A 25,735-nucleotide genomic window follows, 5' to 3' on the forward strand; every position below is an offset into this window, starting at 1 on the left:
TACTTCTTTACAGAGTACCGGTTACAATTTTAAAAAGCTATGGGCAGACACATGCTATAAACTTCACCAGAACCACTTCTGTATCAGTGCACTAAAAGTATGAAATGCCTAAAAGTACAGGTGCCAGCCCTTTTTGGAATTAACTGTATGGGAATTAGAGTGGTTTTGCTTTCTGAAAAAACAGAGGGCCAGATCCCTAAATGTGCCCCTTGCATGAGAGGCCTTAAAGGACCACTACATCCCCTTTTCAGCATGAATAGGGTTTGTGCTAAACATACTTTATGTCTATAATTTTAATTATGAAATGTGTATGATGGTTGGTCTATTTTGTGCTAAAAAAAGAAGAATCTAGTAGTCACATTCTATTGGTTTGTAAAAGTACAATAAAAAAAAAAATCACCCTGCTAAGAAGCCCTTTATATAACTAGCTGCTCCTTGTCTGATAACAAAAACTAAGGTAGCACCTGAGGGAATGGAGGGGTTTATTTTTACACAGGGCTTTTCAGTGGACTGGTGAATTGTTTTTGATCTCATACAAACAGGAAGTAGAATGTGTCAGATATCAGGGCAAGACATTACGAAAAAATTAGTCCTATAATTTTCTGTTCGTCACGGGCCCTATTTATTGAACTAATGTTGAAAAAGGGTATATATTGTCCCTTTTAAACCATTAGATCCTGTTTGACATAGGTGTATTTGAGATGTAGTGTAGTGTAGTCAAACCTATAAAAGGTACCCTAGCAACCAAGCAATTGAAAAGTTGCTGGGAATGTGACATTCTGTAACATACTAAAAGATAATTTGAAGGTTAACAAGCAATTTCATACCATAACCAAATAATTTCACTAAAGGGGTAGTTCACCCCTTTAGTGAAATTATTTGGCTAAGCTATGAAATTGCTTGTTTCTGTAATTAGCATAAATATATGCAGAAAAAATATTCTTAAAGCTGTAATTCAGTTGACTAAAATGTAATAGAATTAAAAAAATCCAAGAAATGTAATATGAGTGAATTTTCTTTTACATGAATAATGATTACAATGATTGGAATGGCTCTTCAGTGGAAGAATTTCTGCCTTATGTACATTTATTTTGTAGATTGAAATTGGGTTAAGAGTAAGGAAAAAATATTTGAAAAATGTCAGTAAATATATGAGAAAGCTTTTACGCTAATGCAACATTTGGCATTTTTAAGGACCGTTATTAAAAAATTCTCTTGGTGTGTAATTAGTCCAGTAGTTCATAGTAGACAGCTCTTTGACCATCTTCCTATTCAAACAAAAAGAAAAAACTGAGTATACTAAAGGGGGTAGAACTTCACAATAGATGAGGAAGTTACTGATCTGAGTTACAATTTTTATCTTCTATGTTAAGGTGACCATACACAAGCCAATTGTAGCTGCCGATATCAGTCATTTAGACTTATTGGCCCATGTATGGGCACTAACGACAGGCCGTGGGTGCTAGACTAGGTGTGTTTAGTAATCTTAGCTGGGGAGAACTGAGCATACCCAGGAGCCAACAGCCAATATAAATTCCTGTGGGGGGATTTTGCAGCCTTACTATTGACATTTGAACAACCGGAGTGCCAGGTATTTTAAGATTTAAAAGAGGCTGTTCACTGATTTTTGTGTGTGGGATTTACATGTCCTTCAATGATTTTAAGATAAAGTGTTTACTATTTTTTTAAGGGCTCTGGCACACAGGGAGATTAGTCGCCTCGCTGGTCTTTTTTGGCGATTTCGGGAAATCACGCCGCCGCGTGTGCCATCCCGCCGGCGACTTACATGTTCGCCGGTGGGATGGCAGGGGAAGGCAACTCGGGGAGATTAGTCACCCGCGAACAGGGAGTTTTGTCGCGGGCGACAAATCTCCCCGTGTGCCAGAGCCCTAAGGCTTTGAGGTTTATCTTTTGATCAGGTCCACCCTTAGCTTATAATAAGGTAACACATACTGTACATAAGAAGATTGATTTGTCAGTCTTTCTTTCATAGTTCCAACAATATATAGGACAGCTAATACACTTTTTACCATATAACCCTTACTAACCATCAAGTTTTCTGGTCTTAATAGCAAAACTAAACCATCAAGCTTTTTGGTTTTAATAGCAAGTAGGCATTCTCCTAAAATATCATCCAAATTAGCCTTCAGGGTCAACCACTCCCTGCCACTGCAACTTCAGGGTGGTCAGACCCACAGTTGGTAACCAATGCCTTATGGTTAAAGGATGTCACTAATGTTTTAAAAGGTTGAGGTAAGCTTATGTTATGCATTCACCAGCTGCTTAAAGAGTATGTTCTATTTAGGAAGATGTAGTTACCATCAAATGCTGAGCCACATGTTTGTCAACCCAGCTGCTTATGCCATTGGAAAATATATGTGACACTGGCATAGAAGCTTCCCAAAAAGGGATTCTGTTAGAATTAGAGAGCTCAGCCGGCTGAAGTAATTTCACACTAATTGCACAGCATGTAGTCCGTTGAAATGCCTTATTTTCTTAAATGCACTATAACTCCTACAGGCAAAATATTTTATTTGTTTAGTTAGCAATGCATTACTTTATTTTTAGGGAACTGAGACGGAATCGGATTAAAATTGTGGAAAGTTTAACATTCCAAGGACTAGACTCATTAAAATCTTTGAAACTGCAACGAAATGGAATTGTCAAACTGATGGATGGAGCATTTTTTGGACTGGACAATATGGAGCAACTGTAAGTGCTATTTTTGTTAATATTTGTTAATGAATAAAATGTATTATCGTAACTAAAAATGTTTCAGTGTATTTGTCAATAGAGCACTTTCACAGTTAGTGGCCGATTCACTAAGGTACGAATCCGAATCATGAAATCTGATCATTTCTGATCACAAATGTGACAAAAAATTCTTTTAGTTTGAATACGAAAATTTTGTACTAACGATCTGAAAGTTTCTAAATTTTCTTATTGAAATGATTGTTTGTGAATGGCGATCCGATAGTCACAAAATTTTTATATCCGAATGATTGTAAATGGAGGGAAAACCTTTCTGACTTAAAAGTTTCAGTGCATGATTTTGGAAGCCTCCCATAGGACTCAGTGGCACTCTGCAGCTCCAACCTGGCCCAAGGAAAGTCACGATACCAAAGCTTGAATGAATTCGAAACTTTCGTACTTGTTGCAACAAATATGATTTTGTTGCACAAATTAACGAAAAAATTGCAGAAAATACGCACATTTCTAAGGCTTAGAAAAAATGTAAAAAATTTTGTATTAGGACTCAATCATACATTGATGAATGTGTGCCCCTTAGTTATCAAAATGCAAGATTAGCGTTTACCACAGAAATCTCACCCACTTTCTATTTATTACTATGGGATTTTTAGAAGCATATTTATTAGAACATATATAATGGTGAACTCTGACTTTCACCCATTCATAAATACTCTATACATCTAAAAATCCCCTTAACCTTGAAATCTGATCTAGACTACAGTTAGGCTAAAGGTAGCCATACACTTGTAGATTTTTAAAACATCTTTCTTATTATTATACGACCAAGCTTATTCTGAAACGATCGTTTAAAATTGATTTGTACATCAACGAAAAATTACTAAGCTAAGGAAAAAGGGTAGCTGCCTGCTTGGTCCTGCAAGCAATTTTACAATGGACAAGTTTCATTGTTCGGCACAAAAATGCATTTAGCATCTCTTCACCAAAATCTGCTGGTCCTGGGCTGCCCTGCAATTTTTTTTTTAGAAATCGCAGGTCACCTGTAATTTCGCCTTTCACAGATCAAGCATGAAATTGTCACCCATGGGCAGGTGATAAGCTTCCTCTTCAGTTACGCCACTGCCCATGCCTGTCATTGAGCACATATGAGGTGTGGATTAGCCTTATTCATTATACTAATGCTGAATGAGGAGGTGTAATTCCCCTTAGGGCCGTGACACGTGGGGAGGTTAGTCGCGCCGCGGCAAAGCTCAGTTGTTGTGCCGCAATTTGCCGAAGTTGCCGGAGTTTCCTCTCAAGGCAACTTTGGCAAATCACGGAGCTGCGTATGCCAAAGTATGCAGGGAGATTAGTCGCCCACGACAACGGAGATTTGTCGTCACGCGACTAATCTCCCCATGTGTCACAGCCCTTAAACACTTCTGTGTGCTCGAGAGACTGTGGATTTGTTAGTTTTATATTTAATTTAGGATGAAAAAAGACAGTGAAAACCTATAAAATACTTTTTTGTTAAATCAAAGAATCTTTATTACTGTATTGATATAATTGTTTTTCTTTCTCTTACATTTTCTTTTCAGGGAATTAGAATATAACAATGTCACTGACATAAACAAAGGTTGGCTGTATGGTTTGCGATCTCTACAGCAACTTTATATCAGCCAGAATGCAGTGCACAGGATCAGCCCAGATGCCTGGGAGTTTTGCCAGAAGCTCTTGGATCTGTAAGTGTTCAGGTGCCTTCCAGATGGCTTGTTTATAGGAAGGGATGAAATATACAGAAGTGTACTGGGAATTTGTGTCTTGCTGCCATAACAGAAGCCAGGACTACAGTGAATAATTATATATATATATATATATATATATATATATATATATATATATATATATATATATATAATTAATTGTCATGTGTTAACATATGCAGGGGGAGAAGTTCTGTGCCCCATAAACTTACCATTTGTGATAGTACATCAAAACCTTTGCATGGGATGGTTATTTTTTTTCTCCTGCTTTTTTGAGGTCCTGATTATATTAAAATTATGTTATTCAGAAGATTGGAGCCCTTTAGCAGACACGCTGAATGCTGTGTGTCTGCTGTAACAAAGGGATTGGGTTGACACCATCCTTAGGAATGAGTTTTACTCTTCATAATTTCAGTATTTTCAATACTTTTTTGTGAATGCCAATTTAAGATTATTATCATTGTATTGCAGTGCATAACTCTTTAGAATTACAATGTCACTGTTTAATCCCTTGTGTAATAAATAATTGGGAAGAACATTTTCTTCTTTGTTGAAAACTATCCAAAAATGCTCTGCTAGTTCCATGTTTTTACTTTAACAGACATTTTTTCTCTACTCCAGAGACTTGTCATACAACCAGCTGAACCGTTTGGATGATTTTGCATTTGTTGGGCTGAGCTCATTGGAGAAAATAAACTTGGGTGATAACAGAATAAATCATATTGCTGAAGGTGTCTTTAAAGGGCTTGCAAACCTTTTAGTATTGTAAGTAGAGCTAACATTTTCTTTTAGAAATCTGATTATATATAAAGAAAATTTATTTTCAAGACAAACTGCTAATAGCAAAATAATGGGCATTTCATTTTTTTTTTACATTACTTATTGGTGGTACTTCCTCATTAGTTATTTCAAATATCCTGCCTGTGGACTTATATAGTCATGGAACTCCAAAGTAACACCTGTTAGGGTCTTTGTATGGTCTGTACAAAATTACCTCCTCCGCCCTCCCCTAACGATATGACCAGTTCTGGTCAACATGCAACTACAGCTTAAGTATACAGGTACGGGACTGATTATTTTGAGACCTATTATCTATAAAGCTTAGAATTTCAGGACTGCAATATTCCATTTCAAGAAAGTATTTCTTTCTTAAGGTATGGTGATCAAAATTACAGAAGAACCCCTTGTGCTGAAACCTCCATTTTTTCATACATTTGCTTTAAAAGATCCCACACTTTCACAGTTGTATTTTGTGCACTACCACAGCACCCAGCTGATAGTGTAGTCAGTTTGTTCCCAACTTCCCATTCTTTCGGTGCCTCTCTGTCCAGGTTATGTCCACAACTTTTGGGATTAATTCCTGCTTGTTTTCCCTTAACTTAGGGAAGTCACGTTGGAATTGCTTTTAGGTGTTTATGAACCCCTTCTGGATTGCTTGTGTACGTGTGTCCAGTACCTTTTTTTTTTTTTTAACTGTCCAGATAGACACAATTTGTGATGTTTCCACATAGCAGGCTCTCCTAATGATACAGTCTACTAATTATTCATTTGAGTATGTAAGATTTAACATGGTTTTTCCTCGAAGACAGTGGAAAACATCTATAGTACTAACCTTTGGACAACCTTCCTAATTAAATAGTTAAATCAGTTCTGTAAAAGTTAGAGCAGCATAAAAAATGAACAGGGGTTTGTTAATTTCCCTAGTTCCTACCTCTTTCTTTTATTTTTATGGTTCAGTAAGGGTAAGAAGAGATAATATACACACTATGCAGTTTAGAATCATCCAATATTAGGCTAGAGACAGTAATTAACAAAACTCCAATCACCGATGCTTAACAAAGCATGTACTAGAGACCTTTAAGCAGGAAAGTAATATATTTAGTCTTAGTTACTTTGCATAGAAATGTTTTGTTAACACTGGCAGTGCCAAAAGATCTTTGTTGCATAGAGAATAAACAGAATACTTTTTTATATTTTACTAAAGCATTTGATATAGTACACAGATGTTTACTAATTAAATGAAGGAACAAAGGTCTTCGATTAAATACAAAGTGTTTAAAAGTACACGTCCATTACTTTTTCATATGACACTTTTTTTGTTTAACACAGGGATTTAAGAAACAATGAGATTTCATGGGCTATCGAAGATTCAAATGAAGTGTTTGCTGGATTGTCCAGACTCCATACACTGTGGGTATACAAAGATTGCTTTATGTTAATGTTGATCATTTGGAAACATATCACAAGTACTTAACATACAAAGGCTAAAAATCATTATAATAAATGTTTTGGCTGTCTAAAACTGGGGACATGCAATTGAGTTATTTTCCACTATTCATGGTGACATCAATTACTGTGTTAAAGGAACAGTAACACCAAAAAATTAAACTGTATAAAAGTAATTACAATATAATGTACTGTTACCCTGCATTGCTACAACTGGTGTGTTTGCCTCAGAAAGACTACTATAGTTTATATAAGTAAGCTGCTGTGTAACCATGGGGGCAGCCATTCAAAGGAGAAAAGGCACAGGTTACTTAGCAGATAACAGACAAACCCCCATTATATGGGGCTTATCTACTAGTTATCTGCTATGTAACCTGTGCCGTTTCTCCTTTTTTCCAGCTTGAATGGCTGCCCCCATGGTTACACAGTAGCTTTTCTGTAGCAAAAACACCAGTTTTTTGCAGAGCAACAGCACATAATATTTTAATTACTTTAAAACGCTTTAATTTTTTGATGTTACTGTTCCTTTAAGCTAAGTGATTTGAATAACTGCACCACTGAAGAAATTGAGCTTTTGAAATGGAAAAGACAGTGGGTTAATGACTTCTATGGGACTCTACTTATTATTAACTCTGTGCCTACTATACTTTCTATTGAAGCCCAAAATGAAAAAAGTGTTAAATGTATAAAACATCTGGTAATGTATCTATTTATTTCATATGTATTAGGTCAATGTATTTTATAAAGTAACCGCTTCTTTTAAAAATACATTTTAGAATATTTTATTAAATTTAGTGTAAAAAAAATCTTGCATCTGCCATTAAAAATAGAAAGAAAAAATTATCTTGTCCATGTTGACACTGGCAACTGTCTGCTTCTTATTGCAGAATATTGCAAGGAAATAAAATTAAATCCATCACAATGAAAGCGTTTACTGGCCTAGATTCACTTCAGCATCTGTAAGTATTTGACTTAACTATTCTTAAACCTCTCTGTTCTCACACCTCACTAACTACTCTTCCACTTTTCCATATCTCTACCACTGGCTTATTTTGTTTCGTTTTTTTAATTTTTTTAAGGCCCTTTTAAAGTTGGAGAGGGAGTCTCTGGAATTCCCTCCAGCATTCTCTCAGGCTTTCTTTTGCTTTCTCAATGTTCAAATAATCTCTTACAGTATACTTTTGGGTAGCTTATCCAGTGCAGTATGTATGAATTAAGGGTGAAACCAAATTGTTTAATGTCCTGGTTATTATTTTGTGTTATTTTATTTTGCACAAGATTGCAATGAGAAATTGCCAGAAACCTTAACATTATCATTGCTAGTTTCTGACTATAACAATAAATACACCAACCTTTTCAGACTGCTTGTCAACAAGCTTATTATGCTACAGTGGGGGTGCTTTTACCAAATTTGAAACAGGTATTTGTAAAATGCCAACATATCCCACTGTGTTGTACAATAAATGAATGCATACATTAAACATACAAGAATACATAACAAAATAACCAATACAAGAGGTAAAGAGGTCCCTGCCGAAAAAGCTTACATGAATGTTAATCAAACATTTAATTTGCATTCTGAAACATATGATCTGTGCTCATGGCTAGAGCACTGCAACAACATATGGCTATTCCACTTTGCAGGATAATAAGGCATTATTATTTTTATGCCAATATATAGACAGGTGCAACATACTCATTCTAAAAAAGCAACCTATGTTGCTTGTCGATTTATCTGTATCTCTTGTGTACAGCACTGTAGATAATGCTGATCTTTTTTAAAAGATGTGATTGTATCATTTTAAAGTTTAACTTAAGGTGGCAATACATGGGTAAATGGGCAGATTTCAGCTGCGAATTCGGGTTCTTCAGACCACTTCAGTTCATTGATGGAGTCCTCGGTCCGACTACCCATATACTTAGCCTGATATCACCCACCTTAGGTGGGCATATCGAGAATAAGATCTGCTTGTTTGGCGACCTCGACAAATTAGCAGATCTTAAAGTGTATTGCCACCTTTAGGGCTCTGGTACACGGGGAGATTAGTCGCCCGCGGCAAAACTCCCTGCTCGCGGGCGACTAATCTCCCCGAGTTGCCTTCCCTCTGCCATCCCACCGGCGAACATGTAAGTCGCCGGCGGGATGGCAGACGCGGCGAGGCGATTTCGGGAAATCGCCGAAAAAGCCTCGCGAGTCTTTTTCGGCGATTTGCGCGAAATCGCGCCGCCGCGTCTGCCATCCCGCCGGCGACTTACATGTTCGCCGGTGGGATGGCAGAGGGAAGGCAACTCGGGGAGATTAGTCGCCCGCGAGCAGGGAGTTTTGCCGCGGGCGACTAATCTCCCCGTGTACCAGAGCCCTTAGATACTTGGGTTTATTGTTTTCTTCCTGAGAAAAGTAATTCAGGCACAATGGTGCAACTGACATGTGAAGAAAGGCAAAGGTAATGCAATCAGTAGCATTCTTAGGGCTGTGGCACACAGGGAGATTAGTCGCCTGTGACAAATCTCCCCGAAATGCCATCCCACCGGCGATATACATTTATTCCCTCCTTGTGAGGAAACTTCTGCGATTTGTAGAATGTAATTCTCCAGTTTAAAGCTAACCATATGATTTTTATCGTGCCCTAGGTGTTAGATTGCCACCCCCTTAAAAGCCTGATCCTGTTTGATAGTCTGTGTTCCACATTACATATAAGACTAATGTCCCACGGGGAGATTTAGTCAGTGTTTTTTAAAAAGCGGTTTGAAGTGACAAGTCTCTCGTTTGTCTCTACATAGAGTAAAATATTATCAACAGTAACTAAACCGACAATACTACTTCAAATCGCGAATCACTATGAGACCCTTTTTAGAGCAATTTTACATTTGACAAAGCATTGTCAAAAACTATTGGAATCGATGGAATTTAAACCCCCTGAGCGGGGAGTCGCTGCGATTTCTCCATTGCACTGAATGTCATTTCTAATTGTGGGCTGGAAATATGGCACCTGGATTTGTGGAGATAAAATCGCTTCATTGTTGAAATCTCCTGTAACCTGGAACTCGCTTTTTAAAAATCGCAGCGACTTAATCTCCTAGAGCAGTGCTGTCCAACTGGCGGCCTGCAACACTGTGGGTAAATCTGAACTGTCTAGGCTGTGCGCGCATCTACCCTAACTAATCCGATTATCAAACAGGCAGCCTGTGCGTCTACACATTGAGCACTGTCTCCCCGCGCCTTTAGTAAAGTCTCCCTGCTTGATCCAGTCAGTCTCCTCCGCGCTGATAGGACGGCAAGATATGACGCCATAAGCCCTGCCCCCTCACGGCACAAGCGCCCCCCCCCCCGCAGTTCCCATTGTATTTGTCAACTTTCCCTGCGGCTGCGCGATCGTCATCCGGTCTTTTACCACCTGCCATCTGCTGCCTTAACTTGGTCCCTAAACTTGCTGCCGATGCCTGCATCATACTACCAGAGCCTGCCCTAAAACTGGTGAGCCTAACTGCAGAAGTAAAGATTTTTAATGCTGTGGGTCACAGTGTCAGTCCCTGCTGGTGATTAATATTAGGGGTGTCTGTAGCAATTTATGATGTGGTGAATTTTGGGCTTCATGGGTCACAGTACCAATTTATACTGGGGTATTATTTCATGCACGGGTTTCTCTGCCAATTTATTTTATGCATGTGGGTCACTGCCAGTTTATTTGCTTGGATCCCTAGTATATTTAGTACTGCAGGGACAGTATAACATTTTATGTTTAGGGTGGGGGGGTCATTGTACCGGTTTATACTGGGGGTTCTTGTATCATTGCATGCTGCGTGTCACTAAACCAGTTTATTTTGTGGGGTTGATATATGTGCATCCTTCCTTGCAATACCCAGAGCACAGGGGACAAATCTGGGCCAGGAGTCAGTGAACCACTTGAGGGTTCCTATTACATTTCAGTGCTGGAGGTCAGTGTTCAATTTGATACAGGAAATCAGGGTACCAGTTGTTGCTGAGGGTTATTGTACCATTTTATGTGGGTTTTATGTGCCTTTTAATGAGTGCTGTAAAAGGTTTCCTTGTGTATAAATGTTGAGGATTATTCTGGTCTATATAAATCTATTGTGCTACTAAACCTGTACAATTTTGTTTTGTAGTCTTGTATGTATGTATGTATGTATGTATAACTTTATTTAGAAAGCGCTACAAGGATACACAGGGCTGTACAATTTTACAACAGAGAAACTTACACACAGGGAGGACAAGTATTATAATAAATACAATAAATAAGTGTAAATACACAGTGCCATGTGGTATAATTTATGGTAGGAAGGAGGTCTTTGTCCCGTAGAGCTTACAATCTAAGTGCATGTATAAATATTTTGGGGTCCCACTGATCACTGAATCTCCTGTATTAGGGCACTATGCTAATCTGCACATAGTTAAGGCAATATTTTTCAAGATAAATACAGAGGGTGCTGGAGTGACTTCTTGACTTCAAAATGCTGTTTTTTGTGCTAGAGTAGAGAAAGCAATATACCATAATCTGGCATGGAAGAATGTAAGCACTACTATGGCTTCACTTTGATGCCAGTGGTACACCTGTTCCGTTTCTGGTCTTTGAGTTTGTAGCAGTGCTGTGCCAGTGTATGTACCAGGCATTCTCTTACTGCTTTGTCAGCATATGTACCTACAGTAGGTGTCACTGGTGCTGACCTTGTAATATAGGTCCCCAGTTTGTGAATAAATGCTCCCAAAATACATTAATTTAGCTCTATGTGTCATTTTGACAATTCTTACAATTTATTTATTGATTTTCTATTTTACACTATTAAATGGGGAGCTTGTACTCTGCAGCAGAGGCAGGAGAAAAACACATTCTTACCTGTGCGCTAGCTCCCTCTCTGCAGTTTCTACAGATGCCAGCATGTGTGTTGTCTAAAAATGGGTGTGACAAAGGGGTGTGTCTTGATAAGAGGGTGTGGCTTTCACATACATGGGCGTAGTCAACGTTTGACTACCAATATCGGCCCTCCGCCACGTAGGTCAAAGAAATTCCAGCCCTCGGTAACACAGAAGTTGGACAGCACTGTCCTAGAGGGACATTAGCCTATCAGAAATACATATTATAACAGTACTTTTTTGGTTTATGCCTCACAATTTTTATGTAGAACCTGTATTTGCCAAGTTTGTCTTAAATCGGTACTATAAAACATAAAATTGTATTTACTTGTTACACGTTTGCTTTTCTTTCACTCAGAGACTTGAGCAATAATGCTATATTATCTGTGCAAGAAAATGGCTTTTCTTTCATGAAACTTCAAGAGTTGTAAGTATAAAAGGCATTCTGTTTATGTTCCTTTTGCTGATTTGCTTTTGTGTAAAGTAAAATAGTTTTAGATGGCATTGTTATAGAGAATGATAAAGATATACCTCTTTTCCTTTTTATGTCTTATTCCGTGACCAAATATAGGTATCGAAGGGTGAAGACACATGCGGCAATTAGTCATCGCAGCCGACTTCTTTAATTTGCACTGACTAATCGTCCCAAGTGTCTTCGCTGTAAGGCTGAATCAGTAGGAAATATTAAGGGTAGTGTCACAACCTGTCATTTAGACTGCCAGAAAACCACAAATGTGCAAACCCAAAAACACAGATATACAGTATACACGGCAACATCGGCAGATAAAGGGAATGGGGCAAACACAAATGCAAATGATAAAATCGCCTGCGCAGCGTGTGCCATCCCACCGGCAACTTACATTTTCGCCGGTGGGATGGTAGTTCGGGGAGATTAGTCGCCCGTGACAATGGAGTTTTGTCGCGGGCGACTAATCTCCCCGTGTGCCAGAGCCCTAAAGGAGAAAGAAAGGTAAAAACTAAGTAAGCTTTATCAGAAAGGTCTATGTAAATACAGCAATAAGCACTCACAGAGTTCTCTGTCAAAAGATTTGTTGCATCTGTTTTCCTCTGCCTGAGACACGCAGCTCTCTCCTCTCCCCCCTCCCTCAAGAATGGTAAGAACTCACTCCCCCCTTAGGAATGTGGATCTGAGCCAATCAGCAGGAAGCTTCCTCATAGACTTACAAACTGAGCATGTACACTGGTCTGGGTCTCGGTTCAGGAGCAAGGCATTATGGGAACTTTCTTTACACGGCTCAGTGTTTTTTTTTTCCTGTTTGGCTTCTGATCATCTGAACAGGTGAAATATGGGGAGACTTAAAGGAAAAGTAACACTAAACATTTTTACCTGAAAAATCTGTTCTACCCTCCCCCAATAATTGCCCTATCCTGAAAACCATTTGTTATTTTGAATGCTTTAGTAGAAAATACTTGTAAAAAACTTGGCTTCTGGTCATTTGAACAAAGGCGATACGGCGATGCAGGGAAAGTTTCAGGGGAAGCATCCACTATGTGGCGATCAATTGATCAAGCCAAGCCTTCCTTCTGTATAGGAAGGAGTCAGGCTAAGCTCGATCAATCGATCGCCACATAGTTGATGATACCCTGATACTTTCCCCTTCATTGCCGTATCGCTTTTGTTCAAATGACCGGAAGCCAAGTTTAACAGGTATTTTCTTCTAAAGCATTCAAAATAACATGGTTTTCAGGATAGGGCAATTATTGGGGGAGGGTAGAATAGATTTTTTAGTTAAAAATTTTTAGTGTTACTTTTCCTTTAAGGGCACTATTGAGAGAACTGAAGGTATGCCTGCAGCTTGAGAGTAACTCTTTATTAACCTTTCCTTCTCCTTTAAAAAAAGGGAAATAACAGGAAGGCATAAAATGCACAAAGAAATAGAAAAAATGGGGGAAAGAATAAATGGGATGAATGTAATAAAAAGTCTCAAGTTTGCTACTTGTCTAGTAACCCATAGCAGCCAACCAGCAGGTATCTGACTGGTTATTATGCATTACTAGATGTGGACAAACTTAATTACATACTCCCAAAGTAATTGGCTTCTACAAATATGTCAGAATTGTTAGAATCCTTTAATAGTTAAAGTAGCAAGTGAGGGAATACAGTGTTATGGGAGATAGCTCTTAGTACAAGTTGATCCAGGGACTGGTCCGATTGCCATCTTGGAGTCAGGAAGGAATTTTTCCCCCTCTGCGGCAAATTAGAAAGGCTTCAGATGGGGTTTTTTGCCTTCCTCTGGATCAAGTAGAAGTTAGGCAGGTTATATATAGGCATTATGGTTGAACGTGATGGACATATGTCTATTTTCAACCTAACTTACTATGTTATTATGTAGACCATGTCTCTGTAACCTAATGGACCAGAATTTAAGGCCCTTTTTTTTACTCTTAAACTAAAACATTTGTTATTTTTATTACCATGCATGTATGAGAATATTGAGATAATTATTTATAGCCGGTTTAACATAAACACCCAAATATTGTTACATTTATACAAATATTTTCTGTACTTTAGATTTTTCTTTTTAGATGTTTTTCTTAATGTGTTTGCAGAATTCTAAACACAAGCAATTTGCTCTGCGACTGCCAGTTAAAATGGTTCCCACACTGGTTAAATGACAATGGATTTCATCAGTTTGTTAATGTGAGCTGTGCACATCCTAATTGGCTGGCTGGACGTTCACCTCTTAGTGTGGATGCTGAAGATTTTATCTGTGGTTTGTAGTTCTTTATACTGATTCTCTTTTACTGTAAAAATCGGCGTTACTTGTTTTTTAATGCACACAACATAATATACTGTACATCTAAAGCTTGGACCTCAATTTGCAACTTTTAACAATCCACCTATTTTTGGAAACACAGTCTAAAATGGTTTGGGGAAAAAAACTTTTGCAGAGACAGCAGGATAAATATCTAAGGCAACACTAACTGTAGTTTCAAGGATTTATTCACTCTATATGGACTATAAGCAGTTTGTTGGTATAATTCTGCTGGAACAGCACTAGTGATGTTGCCAAGCTCTCTCTTTGCATAATAAAAATATAATTTTCCAGTATACTTTCATTAACACATGTCAGTGGTTGTAAAGTTATGTGCAAATGTAATTGCTATTAAAAGCAAAGTTTATCGCTTTTTTTAGTCTCTGCACTCCTGGCTCTGACTTATGAAACAACGTTGCAAGCCACTTGATTGAAGCTGATTAAAAGACCTTGACTCTTGGTATATTGTGTTAAGAGTCAGAAAAGAAAGTGATAAAGACTGCTTTCAATAGCAATTACATAAATTACATAAAAAGAACAGTAACACCAAAAAATAAAAGTAATCGAAATATAATGTACTGTTGCCCAGAACTGGTAGATATTGTGTGTTTGCTGCAGTAGCACTAATATAGTTATATGAATAAGCTGCTATGTAGCCATGGGGGCAGCCATTCAAGTTGGAAAAAATGCTAGTAAGAAAAATCGAATGTTTTGCCAAGCTGATGTTTCCTGCAATGTACCACCAACTTATTTTTCCCAGTCATCCCTAGCACAGACTTATTCAGATGCAGTAGAGTAAAATGTCATAATATAACCTTTTTTGTTTGCTATTTCTAGATAATTTTCCCAAACCACAAATAAAACTACAGCCTGAAACCACAGTTGCACTGAAAGGAATGAATGTGTCTCTGACCTGTGCTGCTGCAAGCAGCAGTGATACACCAATGTCTACAGCATGGAGGAAGGATGGTGAAGTGCTGTATGATGCAGAGGTGGAAAACTTTGCTCGATATCATAAACATGGGATCGAACTCATTGAGTACATTACAGTCCTGCATCTTTTTAATGTCAATTTTACAGATGAGGGGAAATATCAGTGTGTTATAACCAATCACTTTGGCTCAAATTACTCTAGCAAAGCTAAACTCACTGTGAATGGTAAGTTTTTGTGTGTGTGTGCTTTAGGTGTTACATTTCTCTTCAGCTGGATAAAATAAAATAAGTTGAATGTAATGGACTCCTGTAGACTTAATATCACATTATAATCATTTTAAAGGTAGCATATATAACATATATTATAAAATACCTCCACCAGATAGCCCATGACAAATAATACATATGCTATTATTTAAATCCGGGCTAAAAGTAACAATCATTATATTTGAAAAAGCAACTTTAATTTAACAACCCCCCAAAAAATTTGCTTTGCTATAGCAAAACAAAATCCATGCCCATTCATAATTTCAGTATCATTAGTATTGCAGCTTTAGTCTTTTTTAAATTATGCACCATTTAAATAAGGCCTATTATTACTCCTCATGTTAGTGTTACATAAACTTATTTGATTTGTGTTTTGTATTTGTATATTTGTGGGATCCCCTTGTTGGGAATTCTCCATAGAAAACTGCTAAATCCCCTTAATTATAAACAGTAGCGCTTTTAGACTTTCCCAAGAACAGAAAAATGCCATTGTCTTGTGTAGAATGAAAGGCATTTGTGCTAGCAGTTTCGGGACTGTAGCCATTTACCGTTATCCAAATGAAAATTGCAGTTTAAGTTTACATAGGTTTTACAGTTTTTATTCCAGGATTGAATACTGTATAGGTAGTAATTTACAGCTGAAACTGAGACTTCACTTCTGTATTTTTGTTGGTAATAACACATAAAACAGCTTTCTAAAGTGTTTAAAAGTGTGTAAACATCTGTTTTCAAGCAATGTAAGCATTGAATGATATAGTAAATTGTTTATATGAATGTTTTTACACCTCCTGACGTATTTAAAATAAATATATATACACCTGGCATTTACTGCCAGTGCTTCTATGTTATTTTCACTCTTCAAATATATTCATGTTAATAACTAATATGTATTCTTTCACTTGCTATAGAAATGCCTTCATTTCTGAAAACCCCTATGGACCTTACTATTCGTACTGGTGCCATGGCACGTTTAGAATGTGCAGCAGAAGGTCATCCACCTCCACAAATTGCATGGCAGAAAGATGGTGGGACAGATTTTCCTGCAGCCCGAGAGCGAAGAATGCATGTTATGCCAGAAGATGAGGTTCTTTTTATTGTCAATGTAAAAATTGAAGATATGGGTCTTTATAGCTGCACAGCACAGAATGCTGCTGGTAGTATATCTGCCAATGTTACTCTCACTGTTTTAGGTAAGAAGATATTGCAATTTTATTTTTTTTTACTAAAAGTTTTTTAGTGATAGCAACATCTTCTTAAAAACCCTTTACATATGAGAAAATTAGTTTTGCAACTGAAGCATTCTTCCAAACATTCTCTATTGTTTGCTTTCTTACAGAAACGCCATCTTTTGTAAGACCTTTGGAAGACAGGACAGTGGCTAGGGGAGAGACAGCTGTTTTGCACTGTATAGCAGGAGGAAGTCCAGCTCCCCGCCTTAATTGGACAAAAGATGATGGACCACTTCAGGTTACTGAGCGTCACTTCTTTGCTGCAGCCAACCAGCTGCTGATCATTGTTGATGCAGGCCCAGAGGATGCAGGAAAATATACCTGCAGCATGTCTAATACACTTGGCACAGAAAGAGGTCACATTAACCTTCATGTCCTCTCCTCACCAAATTGTGATTCTTCACAAAATATTGGTTACGAAGAAGATGGGTGGACTACTGTTGGCATTGTGATAATAGTGGTAGTCTGTTGTGTGGTTGGAACTTCATTGGTCTGGGTTATTGTAATATACCACATGAGAAGGAAAAGTGAAGATTACAGCATAACCAACACAGGTGAGTTTGCTTTGAAGATTTGTATCTTTATTTTCTTCTTTTTTTCTTGTAAATATTTTGGCTGGTCTTTAAATAATTTGCAGAGCTGGTGACATAATACATTATCTACATTGCTACAGTTTAACACTTTTACATGAAGACTACAATCATGTGCCTTTGTCATTTATTAATGTATGATTATAATATGGTATTTGTAAAATCACCAGCTCAGTATAAGATATGCCTGTTGAAATGATAACACTGTGTGGATCTGGCAAGTTATTACTGTGTCCTAAAGCACAGGAACAAGTTGTCAGTCTAAATTCTTTTTTAGTTTTAACCTTATACATCACATTTTTCCTGCAGAGGACATGAATCTACCAGCAGATATTCCCAGCTACCTGTCTTCACAGGGAACACTTTCAGAGCCACCAGAAGGGTATAGTAACTCTGAGGCAGGCAGCCACCAGCAACTTATGCCTCCTGCGAATAACTGTGTACACAAAGGAACAGATGGTAATCATTATTAATTATTTCAGTAATAAACAGCCTAATTTTACAGTCTATGTGTAATTACAGCATAAACTCTGAGTGACCTTAAAACTGAATTAGGTTAATATTTTTCCCAAAGCCAGCTCACATTTTTTACAGTTCCAGAGAAAGGAAAAATGTTTTTTTGTTTCTCTGTCTTCATGTTTGATGGGTTTCATCTACAAAAGTACTGTATATACTCGAGTATAAGCCTAGTTTTTCAGCACCCAAAATGTGCTAAAAAAAATCACCCTCGGCTTATACTCGAGTCGGGTGCCATGGGTCCCTCTAGACTAGCACCCTCTCTCCTTTGTGTGCAAATTAGGCCACCTGCAACCAGACCCTCCAGTGCCTTGGCCCACGCAATACTTATTCCCCCTTATGTGCAGGCCTGGATTTGTGGTGAGGCCACAAAGGCCCGGGCCTAGGGTGGCAGAAACTTAGGGGCGGCATGCCGGCCCGCCGCACAAAAATTCTGACATTTTGCTCCCATACGGAGCGCTGGGGACTTCTCCCCACTGCTCCATATGGGAGTTAAATGCCTGCGCATGCGCGCTTGCGTCGGCGCGGCGGGAGGTGGTTTGTTCGCGCATGCGCAGGGGGAAATAGGGGGCGGCCTAGGGGCGCCCGGATTTGAAATCCGGCGCTGCTTATGTGTCCTCCGGGACTGGGTCTGCTGCCAGTTTGCCAATGTGCAATGAGCGTGGGGTAGTACTCATATTGTTTTTGTTGACCCTCTTCTCCGCTTACAGAGCTAATTTACTGTTTTTCTTTTAAATAAATATAGAAAAACATATACTCCACTGATGCCTCAATTAATGTAATTTTATAGGTATTTATTTTGATTATTAAAACTTAGCAGTAGCGGCTGCATTTCCCACCCTAGGCTTATACTCGAGTCAATAAGTTTTTCCAGTTTTCTTAGGTAAAATTAGGTACCTCGGCTTATATACGGATCGGCTTATACTCGAGTATATACGGTAGTATGCTTCAGTCTATTGTATTTCTAGCAGCTTTTGTACTATTTCTACACATACTTTTAAATACATCAGGTGAGGGTTTTGGTTGTGCTATTCATAAGGCTGTGCTTATTTTATGGATTGTATACTGAATAACTAACGATTTCTTCAGTAGGACTGTCAGTGGTTTCAACTCACAGCTGGTTAACATAAATAGGTCAAAACCAAAAAAGCTAATTAGGAGAGCACCGAGCACCATCACCTGATTATTCACGTGGTTGCCTGGGGGTGTGCATAATCAAACAATTAGTCAAAGAAAGAAAGAAAAAGTGATCCAGGGAATAACACCTTTGCACCACCCTCTGTTATGTCAATTTTGAGACCTCCTTGACATACCAGAGGGTGGTGCAAAAGTGTTTAATCCCTGGGTCACCTTTCTTTCTTTCTTTTTTTCTTGTAACATAAATAGGTAAATGAATTTTGAAAACTTAACAAGCACAACTACAGTGAGATGAAAATGTATTTGCCTCTTTGTGACTTCCTCATTTCTTCATATTTTTTTAACTAAATGGTTTTTAATCTTTATACAAATCATTATATGGTAACATCATGAACAATAACAAATCATTTAAATAATGCTAGAATAGAATGCTAGAATAGAATAATGCTAGAATGCTAAAAAAAAATCTGCAACAAAGTGATAGTAAACAAGATACAAAATTGCATAAAATCCATATCATCCATGTAAAAATATAAAATGTTATATATATATTTTTTGTAATTCTTCTATAAAGGGTTATACGTTGACACTGGCAGTGAAGCTGATATGGATATCCTAAACACACCTTTCTCTCACAACATGCAAGGCAAAATGCCACACCTGTACAGTGGCCATGGAACCATACTACCGACTGATACCCGGGAAGGCCTTCCAATTCCAGGTAAGGTGTTTTTTTTTTCTTCTTAATTCCTGAGCATATCATTCCAGACAAATAACAAAAAATAAGCTTCAGCCATTAAACATATTCTAGTTAGGGCCTTGTTGTTGGCATTTATACATTCATCCACAGTATTCGTGATATTGGGCAATCACTTTAACTTGTAGATTTTCACTTAAGATAAAGTTTTGTGCAGACTATAGTCCCTTCCCTGAAAGAATTTTGTCTATACTTTTGTAGTGTGTAATATACTTTATTAATACTGTAAACCAAATGGTATCTTGATATTCAGTTTGAAGGATCTTTTGTAGAAGGTATGATATCAGTGGCCCTGGCAACCAGATAACATTTACATTTTCACATTGAAAAGGCAGATATAAATGTTAAAAAGGCAAGTGCTAGAAGTAAAAAGTTTGACCAAACTGCTATCATCATTTTATCACAGGTATTTCTAGTATTTATCCATTCCTGCCAGCTCTTAAACCTGCTTATAGCCACTATTTGTTTAATTTATTTTCTTGTTTCAGCTGCAGCCCCACTTATGATTTGCTCAGATTGTTATGACAACGCCAACATATACTCAAGAACCAGAGAGTTCTACCCATACACGTACATAACAGAGGAGGATCAAATATTGCCCAGCCTTATTGCACAAATTCCAAAAGAAACCTTATACCAACATGAGGTTCTGTCTGAACGGGATATGCGTGCTTCACTTACAAGCCATGACAGGCTAGATAGCACTAATCCTAGCTGTGGTATGTATATTCCTTTTGCGCTGTTTTTCTGGTACATAATCAGCATATGTTGTATATAAAGGGTTATATGCCTTTGTTAAAAGTGAACAAAATGAATATATATATATTCATATATATATGAAAATACATCCTCTTCTTGGCATGAGCTTATTTGGTTGCGTTCTACAGATTGAAAGAATGGTCTCTGTTCACAGGCACCAGTTCCCCATCCCAGTTAAAGCTTACACAGTATTGCAGCCCCATGTTTACTTTGTTTCATTGTGATTGTTGTGATCTGATTATCTTGTGCACTATGTACATTCATACAATTAAATGATACTAATATTATACACTTACTATACGCAGGTATGTATGCATAGTCCCCAAACATATTACTACAGTGATGTGGTAATCTAGGATTTGAAATCCCTCTGCTTTCAATAGTGAGTGGTGCACAAATTCCCTAGAAAGCAAAGAGGCTTTAAGGCTAATGTCACACGGGAGTGAGTTAGTCACCTGTGGTAGCAGAGATGGAAGTCGCAAGTGGAAAAGCGTACATATCGCTTTGGCTTTCCGAAGCCACGCAAAGTTTCCTTCTGCAGGCAATTTTGCACAACTTCAGAAAGCCAAATCGTTGTGTATGCCTTTCCACCAGCAATTCCCTTGTTGCTGGCAGAAAGGCATTTCGGAGAGCTTAGTCGCAGGTGACTTATCTCTCCATGGAACATTAGCCTAAGGGCTATGACAGATGTGGAGATTAGTCTTCCACCATTAACCTTCTCTACCGGTTTCCCACCAGCAATGTAAATCGCTGGTGACTAATTTGCACGTGCCATCACTCTAAGGGCAGTGGCTTACAGGGAGATTTGTTGCTCCGCGAACAATCTTTGTTGTTGTGTGCGACTTTTTGCTGGTGGAATGGCACACATCTTGCTACGATTTCTCGAAGTTTCCTTGAGGAAAATCGTAGTGACATGTATGCCATCCCACCGGCGATTTACATTCTTGCTGGTGGGATGGCATTGCGGGGAAATTAGTCGCCCGCGGTATGGGAGATTAGTCGCCTTCTGTTAAATCTCTGCCAAATGTTAGGCACCCCACAGTAATTAATAATATCTTACCTGATACTTTGGCCTGGTGCTCCTGCTAGCTGAAAACTGGGGAACTTCTGAAGAGTACCAGGAAGCGATGATCTTTCTTCTACTAGGCCTTGAGTAAGGGCATGCGCAGTTGAGCGAAAAAGCCGGCTGCATTTTTCAGTTCGATCTTCACTCTGTATCTGCATTTAGGCCAACCTGCAGCTACATGGAGTTGTGGTTAGAGAACATCCACTTCTCTCAGCCTGCCTACAAGAGGTGGAGAGAAGGTGATGGTATGCAACTTGTGGATGTGGCATCAAGTTTCTGGAAGTTCAGATGGTCTTTATATACCCTTTCTACATAACTGAACTTATGAGTTATGTAGAAACTCATGTCAAAAGGGAAGGGGGGGGGGTTAGATTTTCCCTTTTTTGGGGCAGTATATGCATTTTTTTTTTGTTAAATTTAAGTTCCACAAAACAAAATTCTGTGTTTTGTATCCCTTCCTGTCAGGAAGTGGTGGAGTGGCTTTTAAAGCTGCAACTTTGCCCCCAGCTGTAAAATTCAAGTATGGTGCAAATTTTATGTCCTCAGTCATGCTAACGCTAGTGGAATGCTTTTAAAATGTAGTAGTTGTCTGCTGAGAGCTTTTGCCGGAATAAGTTTGAATGCTTTTCCCCATAGCGCTGCAGTGCTGGCATTCTGTTGTTTAGTTGCATAACACCCCCTCCAGAATTTTGTGAATCTGAGGCCTTTGCTTATAAAGTGTGTTTCATGTGTTTGAAACTAATGTAACTGTAGTTGTTCTTTTTGTCTTTACAGATACCTTTCAGCGTCCATTGTGTGGTTTTAAAAAAGAGCCTGGCCTAACTGCAGCACCTCATCCTCACTTCTGCCACTTGTCTGTACCAATTCCCGGGAAACCACTTCTTAGAAATGAGGGCTGTATCAAGACAGAGGAAGTTGGCCTACCCAGACCCTCCCCAAGGTCATGTGATCAGGACAATGATTTAAACAGGACTCCAAATATTGGTGGTTATAAAGAAGCCACCTAAAAACCCATATATCTACATATATTCGGGTTTCCTGTCTTTGTATTGACTACCTCAGATTTTTTCCAGTGGCCAAAAATCGCTCCAATATGTTTGTTTACAAACGTGGGTTGCGTGGACCAATGCAAATATGCAATCAAAGCTGAAGAGTCAGATCGGTTAGTTGATCACATTTTAAGCACCTCCTGCTTACTCCTTCTCTTGCATATGGAAAATACAAAAACAGATGGTGAATCAAATCATGTGACTATGGCTAAAATGAATATTTGCTTACAAAGGACTGATTGTAGATGTGACTTCAAACAAACTCAAGCCTGCAGGCCTATACACTCCATAATATGCTTGTACAGGTCACCATATTTTTTTTTTCTTGCTAAAATTGGTGAGCAATGAAGCCTATAGCTGCTTAATGTGCTCAAGCAATTAATGCAGTAAAAGCCAAAGGTGTACAATGGATTTGTAGTTTCGATGTGATTGCTTCATGAGCTGAACTAATTAGCTTATACCTATTTGCATAAGTAAACTGAAGCCAACCAGTAGTATGTTCTCTAGGCCACCTCACCATTTTTCTGTATCACAAGGAAGATACATGTGGTGTGCTTGTACACTAATTTTGTACACTTATGTTTTCAGCTTCTACAGCCAAAGTGTTTTGGTATACACTGCATATCGACAGTGTAATTCCATTAATTTTCCAAAGGAGCACTTTTTATAGCTTTGTTATGTCTAAATGTAGTTTGGTGTGTTCGCATAGATTACTTATTCTTTTATACACAGTACTGTCAGCAGTATGATACATAATAATAGATGCGTCCGTTTCATGGTACGACAGAATGCATTTTCACACTCTGGCTTGTCTGCTTTGATAGCAACATACCACGCTGTTCCCAATTTTTTTTGTTCCAGAGTTGGTATGAGTGTAGTCCACTAACTGTTTTTTTTTGTTTTTTGTTTTTTTTTTGTATTTTACAAATTCTGCACTGCACCATGTTACTCCTTTTAGTCAGTAGGTTTTGTGTTTATCTTGTTTGAGTCAGATATACGTGGCATTACAAGCATTCATGGCATGATGCTGTTGGCTGTCCTAAATAATAGAATTTTGGACAACTAAATTAAACATTGCGGCATGTTTCACTCCAAGGGCAAGCTATGGTGCTTCATATTTGTACTACAGAAATATAAGCTTATTCTACAAAGACAGCAGAGTTTAAAATGGAAATTTACTTCTTGTCTTGCTTTTTAGATTTTACAGTTTTCAGTCTATATATGTCTTCATGTTTTTTGTTTCTTCAGAACTTGTTTTGAACCCTGTGTATCTGTTGGCCTTGTTTATTTAAACCCATATATGACATTACTGTTTTTGCACAAAAATTTTAATTGTTGATCCTTTTGATCAAGATGTAAATATAATTTGCCCTCCATTTTTAAGCACACTTCTGTCCAGAACACCATTTTGTTAGGCTGCAAACCTTAAAATACCACTGATTTCGCTTTTGTCTCTAGTGTACTGTTGACCAAGTTAAAACTCATTGAAGGAACATTAACACTAGCAACTGAAAGTGTTTTAAAGTAATTAAAATATAATGTACTATAGCCCTGCTCTGGTAAAACTAGCATATTTGTTTCAAAAACACAACTATAGTTTATATAAAGAAGCTGCTGTGTAGGCATGGGGCAGCCATTCAAGCTGGAGAAAAGGCGCAGGTTACAAAGCAGGTAACTGCTCTGTAAAATATAATGGTGTTATCCACTATTCAACCTTTTAGCCCTATTTCAATTGCCTCCATTGCTGAAAAGCAGCTGGTTTATATACATTATAGTAGTGTAGAACTGAGGCAAACAGATCAGTTTTAGCAGTACAGGACCATAGTACATTATAATTTGATTATTTTAAAACACTTTAATTTTTGCTTTTACCATTCCTTGAAAGTAAGTTTGTATGTGTGTGAGAATTGCCTTACAAAAAATATTCAGCTATTCTTAATCAGACTAGTATTTTGTTGGCATTACTTGCTTCTGTTTCACAACCTCCCTGCATCATCACACTACTAAATATATTTGGAACCTCTGCTCTGTAATAGTTTCACTTTTCTGGTACTAGACAGAAGATCCATCTGCCATGTCAGATCTAGAGGTAGGTCTATGAAGATCTTAGATTGTGCATCGATTATAGGTTTTCCGGAACCAGCTTGATGGTGGGGCTAGTAAATGAGGTTGAGGTTCTCCAACAAAATGTGCACTTGTACTTGGTTTGCCAACTTCAGCTTGTATTGTAACAATACTAGTAGTGACTCAGCTAAATATTTAGGCTGCAATGTGCTAGAGAGACTTGAATACTCACTGGCACCTGATGAGTGGGTTTTACCGGTGTAGTGTAAAATATGTAAATATTACCAGGTATAGAATATTTTTGTATACATTGCACATACCTGTGTGTGTTTGTAAATGTTTTTGTCAGTTTTTTTTGTTTTGTTTTGTTTTTTAAACCAAAATATTACACTATTTAGTAGTCTATTATTAAAAATGTCAAATATAATTTGTGAAAAGTATCTTATGTACATCATGGCATTGTCGGCTGCATTCCATTTGATAGAACTGCATCATTATCGCTTTAACACTACGTTTTATAAACTCTTCCGTGGTTATTCTTTCATGAGGTCAAAAAAGTTTCCATACTGGAAAGGACAAAACAGTTTTGTTTATGGCCTCAGTAGCTTCTCAATAAGGTGATAATTCATTTTTTATTAATTATCAGTTTTATTTCTACCATAATTATTACTTTTGTTCAGATGGGACCTTTCAGTTAGTAGACACAAGTGACTTACCAAGGCAATAGATCAGTTTTATAAACGCTTTAGTAGTGTTCTGCAATGTAACGTTTATTAGGTATACATGACACAAATAAAGATGGCATATTGTGAAGTGTGTTTGCTGTGTCACAATGATTTGACTAATTACAAGTATAACCTAGTTGAAGTTCAGAAGTCACACAGAAGCAATCCCTCAGTACAAGGTTGCGGATAGGTGCAGGCTGACAATATGCCCCTATGCCTAACAAGATATTGGCTGAGCGCCTGTACAGAAAGCATTGAATCTGCCCGGAGTGCAGGCACATAGCCAATATCTCAATGCTTTCAGGTGCAGGCAAGGAGT

The 25,735-nt window shown here is 38.0% G+C and overlaps 1 protein-coding gene across 1 annotated transcript in view; it reads left to right on the forward strand.

Moving 5' to 3' along the window:
* lrig2 (leucine-rich repeats and immunoglobulin like domains 2) overlaps positions 1-25,509 on the forward strand; it is a 41,310-nt gene extending 15,801 nt beyond the window's left edge. The window contains exons 6-19 of the mRNA XM_002932130.5: positions 2,569-2,712; positions 4,287-4,430; positions 5,073-5,216; positions 6,561-6,641; positions 7,565-7,636; positions 11,906-11,974; positions 14,119-14,282; positions 15,162-15,482; positions 16,433-16,714; positions 16,861-17,307; positions 17,653-17,802; positions 19,571-19,717; positions 20,242-20,472; positions 22,353-25,509. Coding sequence (XP_002932176.2) covers positions 2,569-2,712; positions 4,287-4,430; positions 5,073-5,216; positions 6,561-6,641; positions 7,565-7,636; positions 11,906-11,974; positions 14,119-14,282; positions 15,162-15,482; positions 16,433-16,714; positions 16,861-17,307; positions 17,653-17,802; positions 19,571-19,717; positions 20,242-20,472; positions 22,353-22,585 — 2,629 coding nt within the window. The 3' untranslated portion in view covers positions 22,586-25,509. The remainder of the gene's footprint in view (positions 1-2,568; positions 2,713-4,286; positions 4,431-5,072; positions 5,217-6,560; positions 6,642-7,564; positions 7,637-11,905; positions 11,975-14,118; positions 14,283-15,161; positions 15,483-16,432; positions 16,715-16,860; positions 17,308-17,652; positions 17,803-19,570; positions 19,718-20,241; positions 20,473-22,352) is intronic.
* Positions 25,510-25,735: the final 226 nt, after the last annotated feature.

Source organism: Xenopus tropicalis, chromosome 2, assembly GCF_000004195.4.
Source record: "Xenopus tropicalis strain Nigerian chromosome 2, UCB_Xtro_10.0, whole genome shotgun sequence".
Lineage (NCBI taxonomy): Eukaryota > Metazoa > Chordata > Amphibia > Anura > Pipidae > Xenopus > Xenopus tropicalis.